The sequence below is a fragment of the Lemur catta genome, chromosome 20, assembly GCF_020740605.2.
Source record: "Lemur catta isolate mLemCat1 chromosome 20, mLemCat1.pri, whole genome shotgun sequence".
In the NCBI taxonomy this organism is placed as follows: domain Eukaryota; kingdom Metazoa; phylum Chordata; class Mammalia; order Primates; family Lemuridae; genus Lemur; species Lemur catta.
In genome coordinates, this window is record NC_059147.1 from 13,178,637 (window position 1) to 13,198,735 (window position 20,099).

At 57.6% G+C, this 20,099-nt stretch overlaps 1 protein-coding gene across 2 annotated transcripts in view; it reads right to left on the bottom strand.

Moving 5' to 3' along the window:
* Positions 1 to 20,099, bottom strand: part of LOC123625065 (c-Maf inducing protein) — a 233,675-nt gene that overhangs the window by 74,345 nt on the left and 139,231 nt on the right. Inside the window, exons 2-3 of one of the 2 annotated variants that reach the window (XM_045533279.1) lie at positions 18,465 to 18,590; positions 8,278 to 8,328 (exon numbers count right to left, since the gene is read on the bottom strand). In XM_045533279.1, the coding sequence (XP_045389235.1) occupies positions 8,278 to 8,328; positions 18,465 to 18,590 (177 nt within the window). Of the gene's footprint in view, positions 1 to 8,277; positions 8,329 to 15,724; positions 15,926 to 18,464; positions 18,591 to 20,099 lie in introns of those variants that run through there. The other variant, XM_045533281.1, reaches the window with a different exon arrangement.

Sequence of the window (20,099 nt, forward strand, 5' to 3'; positions counted from 1 at the left end):
TTTTTCTCTCTCTCTACTGGAAAGAAAGCCCGTGAGAGCACGAGCCTCCTCCCCAAGGCTGCCCAGCCCTCTGCCACTTGTTAGTTTCAGTCCCTGAAGCTCCCCTTGTCATTAGTTACAGGGTCCCTGATGACCCACTGAGGGGCTCGGCTGTGTCTGGGACACACTGGAGACCATGGTCCTCCCGGGAGATGGGTCCTGGGTCCTCAAAGGCCTCCCCCCTTGGAGTCCACTGAGCACACGCACAGAGAAGCCACCTGGCTGCACTAGCTCGGTGGGGGCCTTTGGTGTCGGGGACTCAGCTCTGTCACCAGCTGCACGTCCTGCCGAGGACCCCTCCCGCAGTCTTGGAGTGGGGTAGACCCCCTGCCCCCTGCTTTTCCAGGTCTCCACTGAATCCCTTTGATCCCCTCCTAAGAGGTCGCAAAGCCCTCTTTGACTGAGTGCCAGAAATTAATCTGGATGGAATTCCTGCCTGTTCGACCTGGATGAAGCAGGTATGCGGTTGGACCCGTACGAGGATGGAGGCCAACTCTCGCCCATCCTTGCCCCGCTTCCGTCACGCCTGCCTTCTCCGAGGGCAGGACACCCGGACAACGGTCCCGCAGCGCCTGTCTGGAAGCCCCCGCAGAGGCTCCCGTGAGCAGCCCCCGGGAGGCGCAGGGCAGGGCCAAGCGCACCGGACCCGGACTCCAGCAACACTCCCTGCACCGCAGGCCTGGGAGGTCACTGAGGCAGGGCTGGGGAGACGCTTGCACTCCCTCCGTCTCCGGGTCGACAGGCAGGGATCGATCAGTGATGTCTGCCCGGGGCTCCCGGGAGGGGGCGGCAGCCCGTGTGCCATGCAGGTGCCTCCCTTCCTCTGCAGCCCTGTCTTTCAGGATCCTTCTAGAAGGGCCCATTTCCCTCTGTGTCCTTGCTCATCAAAGAAGAAGAGGAATGAACATCTACTGAGGGGTTGCAACATGGCAGGTGCTGCTCTAAGTTCTTTATAACTCTTAACCCACTGAATCCTCACAAGAACCTGTTGAACTTGGCCTTGTCACAAACCCCCCATCTTGTTTAGGAGGGAAGGAAAGCAACAGTCTGGAGTCACGCAGCCGGCAGGTGGTGGAGTCGGGACTGGAAGCCCCAAACATGGTAGAAATCATTCTTTTGTGAGCAAATTGGCAACGTGCAGTAAGAGCCACAGAAATACCCCTCCTGTCTGGCCCAGTAACCATGTTCTGGAAATCTGCCTTAAAAAAAGGAGTTGAAAAGAAGTGAAAGCTCAGATATGCAATCGTCAGGACTGCATTATCTGTGATTGAGAAGGACAGGGAACACCCAGATGGCCAAAAATAGCGGCGTCCTCTGGTAAATGACACTCCAACCTCCTCCCAGACTCTCGTGCCACCGTTAGAAAGGCCCTCGGTGGGAGCCACGTCAGAGTGTCTGAGCCACTAGCAGGCTGCCCCGTGCCCGGCACCGCTGCCCGCGTGTCCGTGGAAAGTGGACGAAGCCTGGGAGGACGGCTGCAGGGGCAGAGGGGCTGCTGTCCTTGCTGTGGCTGTGCAAGGCCAGACACAGAGAGAGGACGGCAGCCCTGAGGGGTTGGATGGTTCACACCGGAGTCAGGTGGCTGAAGGGCACTGTCTTCCCTCAAGACAAAGGGAGGGGACGAGCCCAGCCGGAAGTCACACAGGAGAGTGTGACCCGACGCGAGGGGAGTCAGGAGCGAGGCCAGCTCCGCGCACGCAGAGCCCGGACTCTGGAATCGGGGACTCAGGGACGCGGCGCGTTGGGGGCAGACGTGGGGCCAGGCTGGTCCTGAGCGAGAGGGTCTGGCCGTGGGCGGAGCTGACACACAGGACAGGACACGGCGCCCAGCCCTTCCCCGCGAGAGCCAGGGCTTGCCAAGCCGAGGTCAAGTCACTAATCCCCACGGTGGCGTCCCTGAGACTCAGAGAGAAACGTGAAGCCCTCACGCAAAGCCTCACGACACAGAAACACACGGGCTCTGCCCACACGGGTCACGAGAGCAGAAGGGAGGCGGGGTGCCGTCAGGCACGAGCCCGCAGGGGTGAGGCCTGTCTGGGGCGTGTGTCTGTGCACGCGCTCTCGGGCACACGTGTGCCATGGGAGCCCCATTCCCAGTGGCTGAGGTCCAGGTTCTGGACCCAGTCAGACCTGTGTTCAAATCCCAGCTCTGCCACGTAATAGCTGTGTGACCCAGAGCGAGTGGTTTAACCTCTCAGCCTCAGTTTACTCATCTGCAAAATGGGAAAACAGAAGGACCAGGCCCCTCCTCAGGGTAGTGAGGATTCGAGGAGGTGATGCGAGTGAGGCGCTGGCACGTGCCTGGCACGGCAGTGAGTGTCCTGTCAGTGGCGCAGGGACGTCTGCTGCTTTGTGCTGTGGCCTGGCGGGCGGCTGGGGCCTCAGTTTGGGCTGAAGACTCAGGGGACACGAGCTGGGGGAGGGATTTGTGGTTCAGTGGAGAGAGGAGTCTGGGGGCCACAGTAGTAGGACACTAGGAGCAGCTCTTCCCCAGGGAGGCTTCCATGCCCTGGAGGGGAGAGGGAGGTGAGTCCAGGGAGGAGGGTCAGAGCTGGGGGTCAGAGGTCAGAGACACCCACAGCATGGTCCTGCCCTGTCCTGCCCCTCAGCAAGGAGCATGGGGAGGGCAGCAGCTCCCTTTGCCATCCTGAGCTGGCTCCCGGGGGCCTTCCCCCTGCATGTGGGTGAGGGTGAAGGGTGCTGCCTGCCCAGGGGTGCGGCCAGGTGGGGAGGAGAGAAGCCAGGCACTGCTCTGGGCCCTCAGTTTCCAGCCCCAAGGTCTTCCCTTCTCTGAGCCTCAGGCTCTTCGCCTGCGTGCTGGGAACCCTGACAGTGGCTGCCCCTCAGTGGGGGCTCCGAACGTGGAACAGGCTCATCTATGCCGCTCAGTGGGTGGAAGCGAGACTCTGAACCTCACTAGGAGCCAGCTGGCTTTGGCAATGTCCTTTGTCCCCTCATCCATAGGATGGGGGAGTGACAAAGACCTGGCAGAACTGTCACGAGGCTTGAGGGAGCAAATGTGCACAAAGTGCCAGGCACAGGGGATGCTCCGTGAACCTGGGAGACGCTCCTCGGCCAGTGCTGGGTAGGTCTCCTGAGGATGAACTCCCACCCAGCCTCTGCTCTCCCAGGCCTCGAGTCTGCCAGGATCACCTGCTGGGGCTAAGCCGGCCGCTGCATGGCCTTGGACCCACCCAGGGACACACGGATAATGATGCACATGACGCTCACTGGCTCCTGCCAGGAACCCTTCCCCCTGCCGCACAAACGACAGAGCATTGGACCCTCAGGACCACCCAGCAAGCGAGATGCTATCCTCATCCCCATTTCACAGATGAGAAAAGTGAGGCCCAAATCAACACTCCATGTCCAACATACTTATAAAGTGGTCACCCCGCCATGACACACACTCACACTGTCTCTCACATACACACACACCCCACATTCATCTCCACCCGCCTGCCCGGTACAGAGAGGGGACGGAGCCTGGCCGGGCTGATCACAAGGCCACAGCCAGCCCGGGGGGTTGGGACACCCTGCCCGGGAAGGAGGAGGCAGGTGTGCCCAGGGCAGACGGCCAGCGAGGATGCCAACCTGGGCTGGGATTTTCCCAGAGCCGAGCGCGCTCCCCTGCCCTGCCAGCCCCGGGACGGGAAGCCAGGCCAGCTTCTTGTCCCGCATGGTCCGCTCTGGGGCTTGGCCTCTGGGGCTCTTCTTAGTGACCCAGCTTCTCCTGGGGACACAGTCGTCTTGGTCTCCAAGACTTCTGTGCAGCGGCCGGGGAGCCCTTCTCAGGAAGCAAAAAGGCTGCAGGCACCGGAAGCTCCGGCCACGCAAAGCAGACTTGTCCTGGCTCCTCGGGGCGCCCTGACAAGCCTGGTGTGCGTCTCCTCACAGCTGGGGGCCTGCTCACAGGGACAGGCCTGTCCCTCACGGCTGTGCTCACCTGGGCCTCTCGCCTCAAAACCCTGGACACAGAAACAGGTCAATCTTACAACTCTGTACGCACGCTGTCCCCTACAGCTTGGAACACACGCTTGGCCTCTCACAAACTGGGCTGTCCCCTCACGGCCTCGAACACAAGAACAGGCCTGATAAACATGGACAGCCCTGTCTCCTCAGGGCCTCGTACACACGGACAGGCCTGTCCCATCACGGCCTTGTACACACAGACAGGCCTGATAAACACGGACAGGCCTGTCCCCTCACGGCCCTGTACACACAGGCCTGTTTGCACAGGACCTGGCCTCCAAGGGCCGGGGCGAGAGCCAGGAGCTGCATCTCTGAGTCAGAAATGAGGCCTCATTAAGTCATAAACAACTGTTTATGCTTCTACACCCCCAGGAATTGGCCCCTGGGGCTGAACCACCCAAACCAAACAGAGCTCGGCTCCCCAGGGAGCCCTCAGGCCCTGGGCTCTGCTCCAGCAGGTCCTGGCAGGGCCCAGCAGCCCCACCCGGCTGCCCAGACAGGCCCGGCCCACCCTCCTTCCGGGATGGGAGGCGCCGGGCCTCTCCCTGCTCCAGGCCTCCCCGGCTGTCCCTGACCAACACCTGCCACGGGCAGGAAGGCCGGGAAGAGCCGCCCGGAGAGAGAGGAGGGCAGGGACGTCTGGGTCTAACCCCCCTCCCCTCCTTGGTGGTCTGGGGACCTTGGGCAAATGACTCCTGCTCTCGCACTCAGATTGGCTCACCTGCAAATGGCAACAACAGAACCTATTCAGTGAGACGAGCTAATGCACAAAATACAGTGCCCGGGGCTGAGCAAACTCCTCCAGCAGGTGGGACGTGACAGCCCAAAGTTCTGAGCCGAGGCCACTACAACAACAGTATCACCCAGACAGAACAGAGACTGGCAAGACTGGCATATAGATATTTTATTTATGTTCTACCTAGTTCCACAAAACAATCTGAGGGCAGTTCTGTAGCAGTGTTTCTCAACCCTTTTTTTCCTCCCCTTGAAATGAAATACTAAAGAATAAGATTTTATGGAATAGGATCGAGGATTGGAGGGCCATATGCTACTTAATAACGAAGATTTTTTTAAGCCCTTGAGAACCAATTTTGCCCCATCAGGGGCGATGTTACCTCTGTTGGGAACGCCCTAGAGATACCAGCACAACTTGATAGAAACTAACATCACGTTAACATGATGGGACCACAGTATTTAAGAGGTAACATTCATGACAAACACAAGAATGTATTCTGCATGTGTACTGCAGATGCAAGATACAAATATTAATATATATTGGTGTGGGGAATAAAATGATACAAACAACATGTAAAAAATTTAAAAAGTCAAGCAGAGGTTGTGGGATTTCTAAATGTCCTTAATTTTGATGTTCTACTGATTTTTTCAGTTAAAGACAGAGAAAAGAAAGAAGGCAAGAAAAGGAAAGGAACAATCCCAAAGGGCTGGCTGTAAGTACGGAGGGGGTGAGTGGCTGTCCCAGGAGAGCAGAGGGACGTGTCCCAAAAGGGCTGTGGAGGCCAAATCTCAGAGTCAGGCACAGTTTGGTCAGAGGCAGCAGGAGGGACCCCCGGATCTCGACTGAAATCTGCTGTGCAACCACAGGCAAGTCACTCAACCTTTCTGAGCCTTGGTCCCCTCACCTGCTGAATGACAACGACCTGGAAAGCATCTAGCCAGGCCTGGCACATCATAGGTCCTCAGTAACTGCCTCTGAATTAGAGGAGCACTTCTGAGATCCACCAAGATCACAGGACAAACAGGCTACAGGAACCAGGACTCAATCCCACGTCACACGTTTCACTAGCAGACAGAACCTCCAAGGCCCCTTACATTTCTTTGCCATTTCAAACGGAAGGAGAGCACACCTCCCCACAGCTCACCAAAACTCAGTGGCCAAGAACCACAGGGATTAAATCAAGTTGCCAACACTGAGATATCACCGCCCCCTGGTGGCAGCATACCCAAATTACAGGGGGGCAATTGTCAAAGGGGAGAAGCTGCCAGTGCCTGAAACATGCTGAAGACACAAGCCAACACTTACACGGTGAGGACGAAGGCTGCCATCCAGCACCTGGCAAAATGGCCAGCACACTGCCAGGCATTTGCCAGTTCCTTAGCACCCCTGACTTCAGTTTTCTGCATACTTTTTTATTTTTTACTGATTAAATTTAACAACCGGAACAAACCGAATGCTGCCATAATTGAGTGCAGACATCCAAGTCTTCATGACAACTGCTAGAAACCCAGGATCCCCAATTCTGGACTCGTTCAATGATTTGAGCCCCACATGTAATCCCTGACATTTGAATGTTTCAAGCCTGAATTTTTAGGTCATCTTTCTAGCCTGTCAACATCTCCCGAAACTGTCTTCTGTGCTCACCAGCTTAGTCACCCCTGGTAGCTGTGCAACATTCACGGATTGCACAAGCACTGCCTCCCAGGTGTGCCCGTAAGTTCTGCTGAAGGAAATGTTGACGAGGGGAAGGCAGAGAGCAGAGCCCTGAGGAATACCGGTATCTGGACCGCCCTCTCTGTTGACAGTGACCGTGGCCACCTCTGAAATGAGGTGTCTTCCCAACCTGTGTCTCCAAGTACATTCTGCCCTATCCCGAGCTAAGAGAAAACTTACCGAGGACCCACCTGCGGAACAGCATGGGGAACGGGGGCAGAGACCTAAGCAGTCACTGTCCTCTTCCCCAGGCAGCCCCTGGCCCCTGCCCAGTTCGTCTTTCCTCTAGCTTGACTGCTGTGGCATCGAACCCCCAGATGGTCCCCCGTACGTTCTGATGCATGCCCTGCCTGTCCCGGGATACACGGGTACCTGGGCACACAGACAGCCAGGCATCAGGGATGTTCTCCCCGTGGAAATGGAGCTCTTGGCACACCTGCTGATCCCGTGAGCACTAATGTGCCACCTTACCTTCCTGGCTGCCACCTGGTACCTTCCGACCCAACTACAATCAGAAACCTACAGGTACTGGGAAGATCGGTTTGAGCCCTGCCCCAGCCCCTCACTAGCTATGGGAGCCTGGACGCCAGCCCAAGCCCTGCCTTTCCCGTACATGACGTGAGAGCCACCCTAACAGTGAATCGTGTGGCTGCAGCGAGGAGGGGAGGGACAGGATGAGCCCAGCACGGCCCCTGGCGCACAGTAGGAGCTCAGTATAGGCTGGCCTCCCCCCCTTCGCAGCCCCGACTTGGAGACTCACGCTCAGCTTCTGAGACTGGGCTCGGCAGGCACAAAGCCAGAGGCTGGCAGCTGACAGGGGAAGCAGGGGACTGGCCCTCTGTGGGACTGGGAATGTCATTTTCCAGGGTTGTATTTCCGTCCTCTGCCCCAGCTGTGGCGAGAGCCCCTCCAGAGGCACGAGGGGAATCCTGAGTGTTCCTTTGGTCCACCCGGCACGTCACACGGCGTTAAGGCCTGCCCAAGGCCAGCCGTGCGTCCTCCGCAGCCCCAGCTTACTGTGAGGATGACAGCTCATGACACACCAGTCATTCCAGCCATACCCTGCTGGCTCCCCCAGGCCATAGGCCTGTCATGGCATGTTCTCAACCAAAAGATCAGAAGGCAGGGGTGACAGGGAGGCAGGGTGGGAACAAGAAGCTGACTGTGCGTGCTCCGCACCACCCCGGTCCTGGTGTCAGGGCTTCCACCACCTGAGCCACAGCAGAACTCAGTCTCTCCGGGTGGCTGGGGGACCCTTCGGGGATCGGCCCCGGGGGCTTGAAAGTGACCAGAAGGAGACTCATTCCTCTTTATGAGCCACAAGGCTCTGAACCACCCTGTGTAGAGCTAGAACCGGGACATTAGGCCAGAGAACCAGATGACTGGAAGGCAGTGAAGACTAAGGAAACAGAACTCGGATGTTTGAATCGCTGGTTAAGTTTATGCTTTGCACAGCCCTCAGAAGTTACTTTCAATGCAGCATCTTGGGCCCCTGAAGTCCAGCCTCTCTCAGGGTCGCCCTTATTCTGAGAGCGAGCAGAGCTGTGATCCGCCCGAGGCAGAAAAACAGCTGTAGGGCCAACCCGCACAGCAGCCGCCGGGGGGCATGCCGTCTCAGCACAGCGGGGGACAGGTATCGGACACCAGAGTGTGACGGCGCCCGGCTCTCACACAGTGCAGCAAAGTCCCTTCATCAAGCCATCTGGATGGCAAGAGGTCACCTTTGTGCCTCTGGGTGACAAACTGGCTTTAAGCCATCATGCCGCTGCCCGAGCTGGAGGTGGCCACCTCAAACGAGCAACCAAGTCAAGACTTACCTTCCACTGCAGGGAGTGGAACCACTGGTCTCTCAGGTAGCTGTTGGCAGCCTGCAACGACAAGAACAGGACAGCACGGTTGGCATTTTCCAGGCCAGCACATGGCTCCCGGCCCGCGCTGTCGACAGCGTCTGCCCTGTGACCCAGCGAGCGTTCTGAGGGATTTGCTCAGCTGAACCCGTTGTGCACAAAACCAAAACAGAAGGGCTAACTAGGGAGGCCTTTCTGAAAACAAGACCTTGCTGTCATCATGTGTGTAGTTTGCTGGGTACGAGTGACTTCAGACGCTGCCGGCTGGAGAGCTTTAACTGGGCACACATCTCGACAGGATCCCGGGAGGGGCCGGGATGAACCAGTTGGAAGCCCAGGAGTGAGGACGGTGGGAGCCAGCGGGGGCCTCCTTTGTACCAGGACCGCTCTAGGCACCTGGTGTTGGTCATCCACGTATCCTCTCTCTCACTGGTCCCCCCAGCAGCCCTACAAGGGGCGTCTCTTGCTATGCCCATGTCATGGACGGGAAACACCAACACCCCAAGATCATAACCAAGTGCACTCACACCCAGGGCAGCCTGGCTTCCAGGCCCGTGTGTTCAACCGCAGAAAGTCATGGTAGGAAGCACCCAGCCTTGAACTCAGGCAGACGGAGGTTAAAGCTCACAGTGAGGGGGCAAGACCTTCCCTGATCCACACCACACTAGTTCCGAGTCCCTGGGCATCTCTGCTTCAATAGTCCCATCTCAGGTACAATAACCCTGATTCTGCAGAGATGCTGTGAGGACGGGGAATGATTCCTATAGAGCATCCAGAACCATGCTTGACACATGGCGGGTGGTCAAACAATAAAGCAGCCACTGTTATAACTGGTATCGTTGCCATTATCAAATTCCTCTCAAATGCAGTGTGGCCCGAGGAAGCTCCCACCAGCTCTGATGCATGTGGCTCCTGCTCTTGCCTTGTTTCTAGATGTGCTAACAGCAACTGCAACGTTACGGTGTTTAATGTGAGCCAGATGCAGCGCTAAGCCCTACGTGTGGACTGGCTCATCCCGCCCTGGCATGCCAGCCCTGTGAAGTTAGTACTGTCAGCATCTCACGTACAAATGAGGAAACTGAGACTCAGAAGGTTAAAAACTTTCCCAAGGGTTCACAGACAGGCGATGTGGGGCCAGGAATTGAACCCGGGAGGTCTGACTCATGCCGTAAACCACAATGCTGTGGCAGCCTGAGTTCCCAACTGGCCACCCCGGAAATGCAGTGTCTGTTCCCCTCCAGACCCTCTGCTCCAAGTGACCCTGACTCTGACAAAGGCTGCAGCCTCTCTCTAAGCACAAATGTCCACCTTCTGCCCCCAACACACACGCATGTGCACAATCACACTTAAGCATGTACCCCTTCGGTTCACTCTTGCTCAAAGAGATCCAGGTCACACTGTAGATGCCCAACCACTGGCCCCCTAGTCATCTATAAAACATCAGCCACTCTCCCAGTGCGGGGTTTGCAGGAATTCCTGGGCTTGCATACATGAACCAGTTCAGTGGCCACTGTGGCGGAGAATCAGGCTCTCATGGGTGAGCTCAGAGACTCGTTTCAAGTCCTGGACAGACTCTCACCAGGCGCCAGAGGCAGGTGGAGCTTGAGTCAGTCCTGGGTGCCGAGTGGGCTGGAGGCAAGCCCTCCACGTAACACAGGGACTCCTGCGACAGCTTAGCCTCTGAGAGATGTGGGTTCAAGTCCCAGCTCCGCCATGTCTAGCAGTGCGACCTGGAGCAAGTTGCCTGATGACAGCAGGCTGGTGCCCCCTGCCCGGGGCTGCGGAGGCCAAGGAGGAGAAGCAGCCCCCTGGAAGTCTGCTGCTGGGCTCCCTCCCGTCGGCACCGACCTCGCTCTCCTGGTCTCGTGGCAATTCTTGTTCATCAGGATGACAAAGTACACCCCGTGCTCAGGGAGAGCTGTGCAGATCCCAAACAATGAGCTAATCCATGGGAAGTGCTTACTTAGCACGGTGCCCGGCACGTGCACTCTACAAACAGGAGCTATCGGTAGCATCAGTAGACCCAGCCAGGGGTGTGGGGGCGAGTGTTTAACAACGGGCTCTCCACTGTTAAACAGAATAAAAAGCCCTGATCCTAGCGTGGATCCCGCGGTCCATAACCATTTCTGTGCCTGTTAACATATTGAGGGGGTGTGGGGGGTGTGGCAGGGAGAGTAAGAGCCCCCAAAGATGTCCACATCCTAATTCTCTGGCATTACATGATCTTACATGGCAAAGGGACTCTGTAGACGTGACCAAGCTAAGGACATCACACGGGTCCTTGTAAGAGGGAGGCAGGAGCGTGAGAATCGGACAGAAGCAGAGGCTGATGTGGCCATGAGCCAAGGAGTGTGGGTGGCCTCTAGAAGCTGGAGACGGCAAGGAAACAGAGGCTCCCCAAGAGCATCCAGAAGGAACAGCCCTGCCAGCACCTTGATTTTAGCCCGATGGGACCCACGTTGGACCTCTGACCTCCAGAGCTGTAAGAGACATGGACGAGCACACAAAGGAAGAAACAGGAGAGCAACCCGGGGGGTAGGAAGGGGTAGCCGGTGGCCAGAGGCTCCTTTCCCCGCTCGGCGGCAAGTCCGACACAGACCCCTCCCCGGCTGTGGCTGAGCCCAGCCCTTGCCATTCCGGGGGCCTCCCCCATGTGCGTCTTTAAGGGAACTCCCACCCCTCAGTGGTGTATGAGGTCACTCGGCTTGGATCTGGTGGGGGAGACGGCACTGTGGGCGGGGCCGTGTCCCACCCAGCCGCCTCCTGCACAGCTGGTTACAGGCCTGTCTCTGCCGCCACCACCTGAGGCCTCATCAGTGCCTCTCCTGCCCAAGATAGCTGGAGTCCACTCCAGCTGCTCGTGCGCTAAGGCCCTAACGGATCCGCAGGGACCACTGGACCCTCAGCCTCTTCCTCCTCCTTGAAAGTGAAAGTTTCGATGCATTTTCCCTGCAGATGTTTTTCCAGAAGGAACCAGCACTGCCATGACCGTGGCTTTTCCTGGTCACACCACCAGCCCTCCCGGCACCTCCTGGGCCCCCGGAGCTCATAACCAGGTGTCCTGGCCCTGCCGGACTGGGTCAGTCTGCCCAGCCCACTGCCGAGCCGCCAGCAGGGAGCACTGACAGATCCTGTCCTGACCCCGGGCCGCCTGGTCTGGCCTCGGCCCTGCTTCCTGCTGAGCTGCACGGACCCCCGGCCTTGGTGGCCTGCCTGTCACAGTAGCAGTCGCTGTCCAGAAGCCGGAGCGGGGTGAGATTTCCTCAGTGTCACTGACCACAGACACTGCACTTGTCATGTTCCTCTCAGCCCTTTCCTTTCAGGCAGAGCCGTCTGAGTTGTCCAAGCCTTTTCTCATATGGAGGGTGCAAAGCCCCTTCCCCAGCCACGCCCAGCTTTCTGGACACTTCCATTCCTCTCTGGTTGTCTCAACTCTGGGAGGTCAGCCCGGCACTCGAGGAAGCAGGCAGGCTCGGGCTCCATGGAGCCGTCTGAAGACCCCAGCTGCAGACGGGTGTGTAACTTCGGACTCCGTCTGTAAGGCGGGCTCAGGAACTAACTGTGATGGCTCATGTCAATCACAGGCCGGAGGGACTGACCGGGTGCCAGGCACTGCCAGAGATGCCTCACACTCATCTCCTCCTGTCCCCGAGGCCCCACCTTACAGACGAGGGAGCTAAGGCTCAGAGCAGGCGGTGGGCCCAGCTGCACCCCCAGGTGCCTGCCCTGCCCGACCCCTGCCCGCGCCTTAGCCGGGACCCCCTGCCTCCTCTGCTTCCCCACAGCTCCTGGCGGCCACTTCTTTGAGCCCTGAGCCCACACCCTGCGGCTGGCTGGGTGCTATGTGTCCCACCCGCAGGACTGGGACGCGAGGCAGGATCTACGCAGGATGAACTGCTGCCTCCCCAGTGAGCCTGGTGTCAGAAACCCAGTTAGCCGAGTGAATTAATTACGCGGAAGGCAGAGCGGGAGACGCAGGGCCGAGCACAGTCTGCCGCAGAACTCTCCCGCGCCTCCTTCCCGGGAGGCAGAGATGCCAGGGCCTGTCTGCCCACGGCACGGCTGGAAGGAAAGGTGGCCGCAGCCCTCCCTCCTCCCGCTGGCTGGCTGCGCGCTGGAAAAGGCCGAGACCACAACCTTGTCGTCCATTGTAACAAATGAGGCTCTTTCAATCGGAGGCTCAAAGGGATCTTAAGGACCACACAGTCAAGGGGTTCCCAGTCTTTCGGGGGTTTATGGACCCTTTTGAGAAGCTGAAATGAGCTATGGTCTCACCCAAGTCATGGCCACATTTAGGCATCCACCCCCCCACACACACACTGACAGATACACACATAGACATACACACCACACACACACACACACACACATGTAATTGTGCAGATAGTTCCAGAATATACTATGGACCATGGGATAAGGACCTGGATTTAACCCAATCTTTTCTCTGCTGTCATTTTTCTGCTGAGGAAACTAAGACCTAGACTTGCTGGGGTTGTTATTAGTAGGTTTCCAGCTCTCTTCCCTCTGGGCACAGGTGGGCACGCACGGCCACGGGGCTTACTGTGGCCAATGCAATGTGAGCTGATGTGACACTGAAGTGACCCGTCACCTCCAGGTGGGAGCCTTTAACAGCCAGTGCACAGCAGAGCCCAGGGTCACACAGAGAGGTGCACGGCCATGGCAGTGTCTGGGGTTGCATCGCTGGTGCACAGGAGAGCTGGGCCAGACTTCAGGTCTGTCTGCTCCCTAGTTTGCTCTCCCTGTTTCCCCCCTGGAACATGTGAGCAACGCCTGAGCCCTTTCGGATTCCCAGGACTTGGGACGGGGCATCTGTGAGCTTTATTTGTCCAGAGCAGCTGCCCTGCTGATGGAGGGGAAGGAGGAAGGACGTGGTGCCCTGCTCCGATCACAAGGAGGCCCACTTTGAAAGTGAGGGGGTGGGCCAGAATTGTCCTCCCAAAGAGGGGGTGGTGGCTGATGGAGCCACAAACCGCTCTTTCCTTCGGCCTGTCTGGTTCTGAAGACAGACAGAGGCTGGTAGGCCACATCCTGAATCTCGGTGCATGCACCTCTAAGTGCCATCCAAGCAAAAGGAAAGTTGACTGGGCTGTGTCTTGGTGTGGGTGAGGGTGTGCTTCTGCACGGAGTCCCCATGCTGCCCTACAGGCGGCCAGCCCAGCGGGAATGCCAGGCACAGCTGGAGTCCTGAGGGTCACTCACAGGAGAATCCGTTCAAACATGGGAAGCCCCCACCCCAACCCCGAGTCCCCCGGAAGCTCCGGCCCACAGAGTTCTGACTTCTCCTAGAGAGGAATCTTTGGAATACTGGAAGGGCCTGGTTCCAGGCAAATGCTGCCTAATTTCCTCTTCCAAACTTGCCAAGTTCTTTTCATTGTTGTATTGTCTCAAGAGGTGAGAAAAACAGCCCAGGGTGCACTGTGGGGACCTTCCCAAGTCCCCCTTCTCTGGCCCAACTTCTTAGGGAAAAACAGCACGTGCTTCCCAGACCGGAAAGGTCTTTCTCTCCAGCTTCCAGTAAGAAAGGAACCCACCCTGTCCCTGCCCCTGCCCCGCTGCCAACGTTTGGGGTAAACAGTTGCCCGGCCTCCTGCGGGACTTTCCGGAACACGGGTGAGAAGAGCCATGTCTTGGAAACCATCCCAGAAGACAGGCATTCGCAGGCAGGAGGGTCCCCTCGCTCTTGTCTTGCCTGAAGCCTTGTTCAGGGCGCAGTGGCTCTGTGCACTTTTGCCAATGGGCGGAAACCCAATCTCGAGGCACAACCCCGAAGACGATCTGCAGCATTACCCTCAGTGCCCACTACCCACCCGGGACCCACAAGGGGCACCCCCACGATGCTCTTGTTGCCCTGTCTATGTACTTATATGCTCGGCCTCCTCACAAGGAAACTAGCAGGAAGAGCATTGAGGGAGGAGAAGATAAACAGGGCCCTTCTGTAACCAGGGATTCTAACAGCACGGCACTAGGGAGCTCTCGGGGAAGAACACAAAGCATCCGGAAACGCCATCGTGCCCGTGCGGGAAGGCTGCGAGCCTCTGTCTGGCTGCTCAGCCTGCGGGCAGATTGCTCAGTGTCTGGGAGCTGGGGACAAGGCACGTGGGCCTAAATGTCCTCTTAGCCTCCCCTGAACGATCAGGTCAGCTCCCCGAGGCCTGCGTGAGGCACTGATTCAAACTCTAACAAGCAGGAGTTGTGTTAAGTTCGTCCCTGGGAGACAGAGAGAGGAGGAAAGGAGGGAAGAGGGGAGAGAAACAGGGAGGGTAGGGGAGACAGGCTCCGAGGTGGACAGAGGGGCCTGGAGGGAGAAAGTGCAGGGGAAACGCAGAGTGAGCTCCGGCAAGAGACAAAGAGAAAGAAGAGAGGTGGGGAGAGAGAGGGAGGACAAGAATCAGAGACAGAGGAAACAGACACGCAGAGATGCAGAGAACCTGGAAAGGAGAGACAGAGAGCAGGCAGGCTGGCCCAGGGAAGGGACACTGGGCCCTTCTTTGGAGCCCCTGACATCGCTTAGGGAGAGAAAGCTGCACCGTGTGCAGAGGATGGGCCCCGTCTGGGGACGCTGGGACACTGGAGCACCGCTTGCATTCTGAGGCTGGAGCCCGGGGCGTGGATGTGAGGTCAAAACGAACCGTTCTTGAGGCCAGAACTGCCCAATGGAACCTTCTGCAACACTGGAAACATTCTCTTTCTCTCTGTGTGTCCAGGACAGTAGCCACTCGCTACGTGTGGCTGCTGAGCACTGGAAACGTAGCTGGTGGACTGAGGAACTGCATTTCTCATCTGACTGAATTAAATCCCAACGCAAGCCGCGTGCGTGGCCGGTGGCCGCTGTACTGGACGGCACGGTCCAGGCATGTTCACGCCTCTGCAGACCAGGAGCGCCCAGGGGAAGCCCTTCAGATGGGCTGGGACCCGCGAGCGCACCTGACTGCCTCCTGCCACCCCCCACACCCCCAGCAGGGAGGATCTGGCCCAGGGCCGCAGGGCTTGCTCTCTGGGACCGTGGCCCTGGGGCCCAATGCAGCGTGTGTGCCACATAGCAATCAAGGCTCTCAGAGCAAAGGACCCCACCCCCACCTGTCCCAAACAGCACGTGAACACAATCGGTACTGAAGAAAGCCCTGCCCACCACCTCCACAGCCCCAGCCTGGGGGGCCAGGTAGCACCCCCCACCCGCCTTCCCAGAACCACATGGACCTCCCAGCCTGGAGCTCAACCCCAGGATGACCTGGAACCCATTTCTAGAACAAGACAGCCGCCCACCACCCGTGCATGACGGGGAGCGGAGAGGGGCATGAGGACAAGAAGGAAGCCCATCCACGTCCACCTCGCCTGGCTCCTCGGAATGACAGCCAGGGAGAGACCCGTGGGCGGCAGGGGTGGGGGCTGCACCCACCTGGCTCTCCTGGGGGTGGGGCTGGAGGCCACAGCCGGCCGCGTCTGCTTCTCCCGTCCTAACTCTGAGCCCGGCTCTGAGTCTGGATCTGAGGAATTGCGGGCCTCTTCCTCCTCTCCTTCTCCTCCTCCTCCCTCCTCTCTCGGCTCCTGCCTCTGGCTCCGCTGTCCCAGCGAGAGGGATGCGGGAGAGGCCGGGGGCCCACCCGCCCGTTCAGCCGTCAGCAGCACAGGGCAGCTCGGACTCGAAGGCGCTGCCGGACGGACGCAGGCAGCCAGGCGAGTCATCGCAGCTGGGACTGCAGCCATGGCCAGGTTAAAGGGACATTCCAGGCACTGCCTCCCTCCCTTGCAGCCTCGCTGCCCCTCCGTCCCAGGGCGAGTGACGCTCTGGCCTTCCTTGGGGCCAGGGCCGCCCCCACCCCCAGCCCCAGAAGGAAGGAGGCTCCGTGCTGGTGGAGCAGCGACCACCGCTCCCAGGGAGCCGGGTCCCCTGACTGGACAGATGCAAGAGTCTCTCTCCTGCCTCTCGGTCACTCGTACATCCAGCCCCCTCTGCCCTGCAACAAGACTGATCCCCTCAGTGTTCCTTCTGCCCTTTAGAGCTTTCAATGGCTCCCTATTGCCCTGAGAATACAGTCCGAGGCTTCTGCACTGGGCTAATACAGCCTGCATGATCTGGCCACCACCCAATGCATCTGGATGCATCCTCAGGCCCTGAACTCCACAGGAACCGCCGTCTTTTCACCCCTGTCCCCCGGGTGCGGCAAGTACCCAGCTCCCCCACCTTCACGCTATGCACCTACATGCCCCCTGCCCAGAGCATGCCCCGCCCATCCTGGCACACTCCTACTCATCCCTCTACGCCCAGCTTTAATGCTGCATCTCTGGGGGCCTGCTCTGGCACCCAGGCCAAATGAGTCACTCCCTCCTCTGGGCTCCCGGTCCTCTGGGACATGCCTCTATTTCAGCCATGCCTCTATTTCAGCCGTTATTTCAGGAATCGTTTGTTTATAGCTCTGTCTCCCCAGAGGGCTGAGGCCTCTCCCCAGCACAGCGGAGAGGCTGGCGCAAAGCTCTGTGATGGCAGGAAAGTCACTGGAGTGGGGCATGGTCAGGCGCCCCTCCGTCTCAGTTGGCCACAGGGTCCTGTTCCTGCCACAACCTCCCACCCCCTTCACGGACTTCGTGCTGCAGCCCCCAGACTGGCCAGGAGGAGCCGGGAAGGGTCTGGCAGGAGGGGCGGAGCGGACCATAACAAAGATGAGAGGAGAGGAGGAAGGACAGAGAGGAGAAAGCTTTGCGGGCTGGAGGGGCGGGGGACACGGTGAGGGGAGTAGAAGACAAACTGCAGAAGAAAGACTGGGGCAGGCACGGCTTTAGGTCTCCAAGGTAGGACAGCAAAGAACAGGGTTTTTCTAGACGAGGCTCAGTTGTGACACTCAGCTACTGAGATCAGCATTCTTCGGAGGCCACGCTGGGTGACTTTTAGCTCCAGAGCCGCTACAGAATCTAGTGGCCCCTAGATTTGAAACCGGTTTTACAGAGCATCTCTTTGGGCCGAGAGAAGGTTTCCCTAGAGAGACAGGATTAGAAGGAAAATGCTCCCAAAAGAAAGGCCAAGGCGGATCTTTCTCACACTGGTAAGAGGGCAAATTTTCTCTAGATGAGGGGTTTCTGATTTGGGGTTCCTTCTGGAAATTAGGCTGACTCCCCTGACATGACATGTAACATGTTTTATGTGTGTGCGACAGTGGCCATTCATTTTTGTCAGCCAGTTCTCCTTTTTTGGTGGACTCAGCGCTCCTGCCTCCATGTAGTCCCTCCTGGGAGGGCAACCAATCAGAATCCGTGGCTGCCTGGGGTCAAAGGTGGGCAGGGTGACCCAGGGCAGTGCATTCCTGAGGGCTGAATGAGACCAAAGCAGAGCCAGTCAAGATATTCCACGGGATTTTATAAAAGGTGCTGAAAGGAGAAAGGGCTCTCGCTTATTAAGGATTACGAGTTCTAACAATTTGGCTTAGGGCTGCCATCACCCCACCTTTCCCACCACACAGTGAAATTCTGTCTAACAACAAAGCCAACAGAAGCAGAACCAGAAGATGGAGAGAGGCTGAATACCAATGATCTCATTTGACCCCTGGATCCAGCTATGCCTGAAGTCCTCTCTTGGAGTTCCCAGTAATTTTAATAGTTACAGCATTAAATTCTGGTTTTTGTCTCCCAAGTTTGAATAACATTTGTGTCATGTCCAACCAAAGGCCTCCCTGGTACATAGAGAATATACATTTTTTTTCCCCAAAAAGACAGGTTACACTTCTACTAGTCTCAAAAGACTTAGATCAACAAGAAATAAGAAACCCCCTCACTCAAAGTAAAGCAAAAGGTAGCATCTGTTACTCATTTGCTTTTTACAGCCTTCTAGGACCTAACAACTCGCCTGTGTCTCAGTTTCCTCATCTGCAAAATGGAGATCATAAAACTTATTTCTCAGGTTTACCAAAGGAACTAAACGAATAACATGTAAAGCTCCCAGACTGTGACAGGCATGCTGTAGGAGCTCAATCCATGCACATTCCCTCTTTCTTTTCTCCAGTGAGCTCCAGTTTGTATCTTTCTTGTACTTGGAAGAAAAAAAAAGCACCCGCAGTTAAACAACCTTTCCTCCTGACAGTTGGCTGCCGCCCTCCAAGGGAGATGAGGAGGGCGAGGAAACTGCTTGTTCATGTTTATTTTCCTACCTGCAGTAAGACAGTTCCCCCAGGAATTGTGAGCTGTAAACAGTACTTCGGAGCGTTCTCCCAGGACAGCAGTTGAACGTCTTCGATAGAGCTGTAGGAGACTGAGTTTTCCATGTACCCAGTTGGCTGCAGCAGAAAAAGAAAAAACAGAGACATGCGTTGGTTACAAGAGCAGGCGGGACATGTGCACCTCAGAAGGAGGCTCCTGAAAACATCCCTCCTCTAGCGACAAGCCAACGGGCTGGCGCAGAAATTCGGCATTGCTGGGGACCAGAGGAAGCACCGTGGCTCCTGGCTGGCAGCATCCAGCTGGAGGGCAGGGCCCACGGTGGACATTCACTGGCATGTCAGGAGGTGCAGAGCTGGGAACAGACTGGGAACACCTCCAGGGCAAGGACTGAGGATTGTCCCTCTTACCATCCATGGCGCCCAGCACCAGACACAGCGGGAATCCCTCCATCCCTTGCCAGCAACAAGCTACCACCTCCCCCTGCCCAGAAATCACTGGTCTCCCTCCCTCCTCTCTACCCACAGACACACATTCTCGGCTTGGCATCCAGAGCCATGTTCCACACCCAACTCCCTTGCTCAACATCCTTCAATGGCTCCTAGTGGCCCAGCCATGAAATCCACACTCCCATCCACAATGGACGGACCCTACACCCCTCAGTGGCTTCTCTCCCTTCCCACGTGGCCCCACTGGCCTGCTCACAGTGCCTCACACTCAACCTGGTCCTTGTCTCCAAAAGGCCACGCCCCCACCCGTGGCATCTCCTCACCTACACACCAGATCTCACCTCTATGGCACTTTTTGGGAGACCTGGCACCCTCTAGACCCCACAGCCACCCCCATCCCCGCATCCTTCCCTGTGCACTCCCTCTCCAGTGCTCACCACACCCTATTTGATTATTTGTAGACTTACACTGTGTCATTATCTGTTCAATGTCGACCAACTGATTTTTTTCATTCATTCATTCAATTATCTGACAGATATTTACTGAGCTTCTATTATGTTCCAGGCACAGTGCTGCACAAGAAATCAAACTAGGGTGTGGTGACAGGTGGCTGAGAACAGGGGCCACCATGTTAAGATTGAGGTAGAGCATCTCAGAGCTCCCATCCGTGCAAAGGCCCTGGGGCAGGATCAGCTGGGAGTGTTCGGGGGGGAGCAGAAGGACACAGGGAGGGAGGGCCAGGTGAGAGATGCCTTGGAGAGATGCTCGGGCCCCTCCCGGAGGGGATTGTAGGTCCACCTAGGGATCTGAGTAACACTCCCAGGGGACAGAGCATTGCAGAAGCCTTAGCCAAGTTTCACTGGGGCAGCTGCGCAGAGAACAGACTCGGAAGGAGGGGGTGGCCGCAGGGAGACAGCCTGCAGGCTGCTGCACAGGGCCAGGTGAGCAGCGAGGCTCTCGGACCGTGGGGGTGCAGGGAGGAGGCAGCCAAGTTCATCCTGCGCTTCTCACCCGTGCATCGCCCACCCTCGACGGGGCCCCCCTGGCCACCCAACCAGGCGGCTGCCACGTCCCACCCAAGAAGGTTGTCTTTACATCAGCAAGTCCAAAGTCAGACTCGCGGGCCCCGTTCCAGCGCCCCGTGTGCTGCTCTGCTCTCAGTGCTCTGCAGTCGGTGAC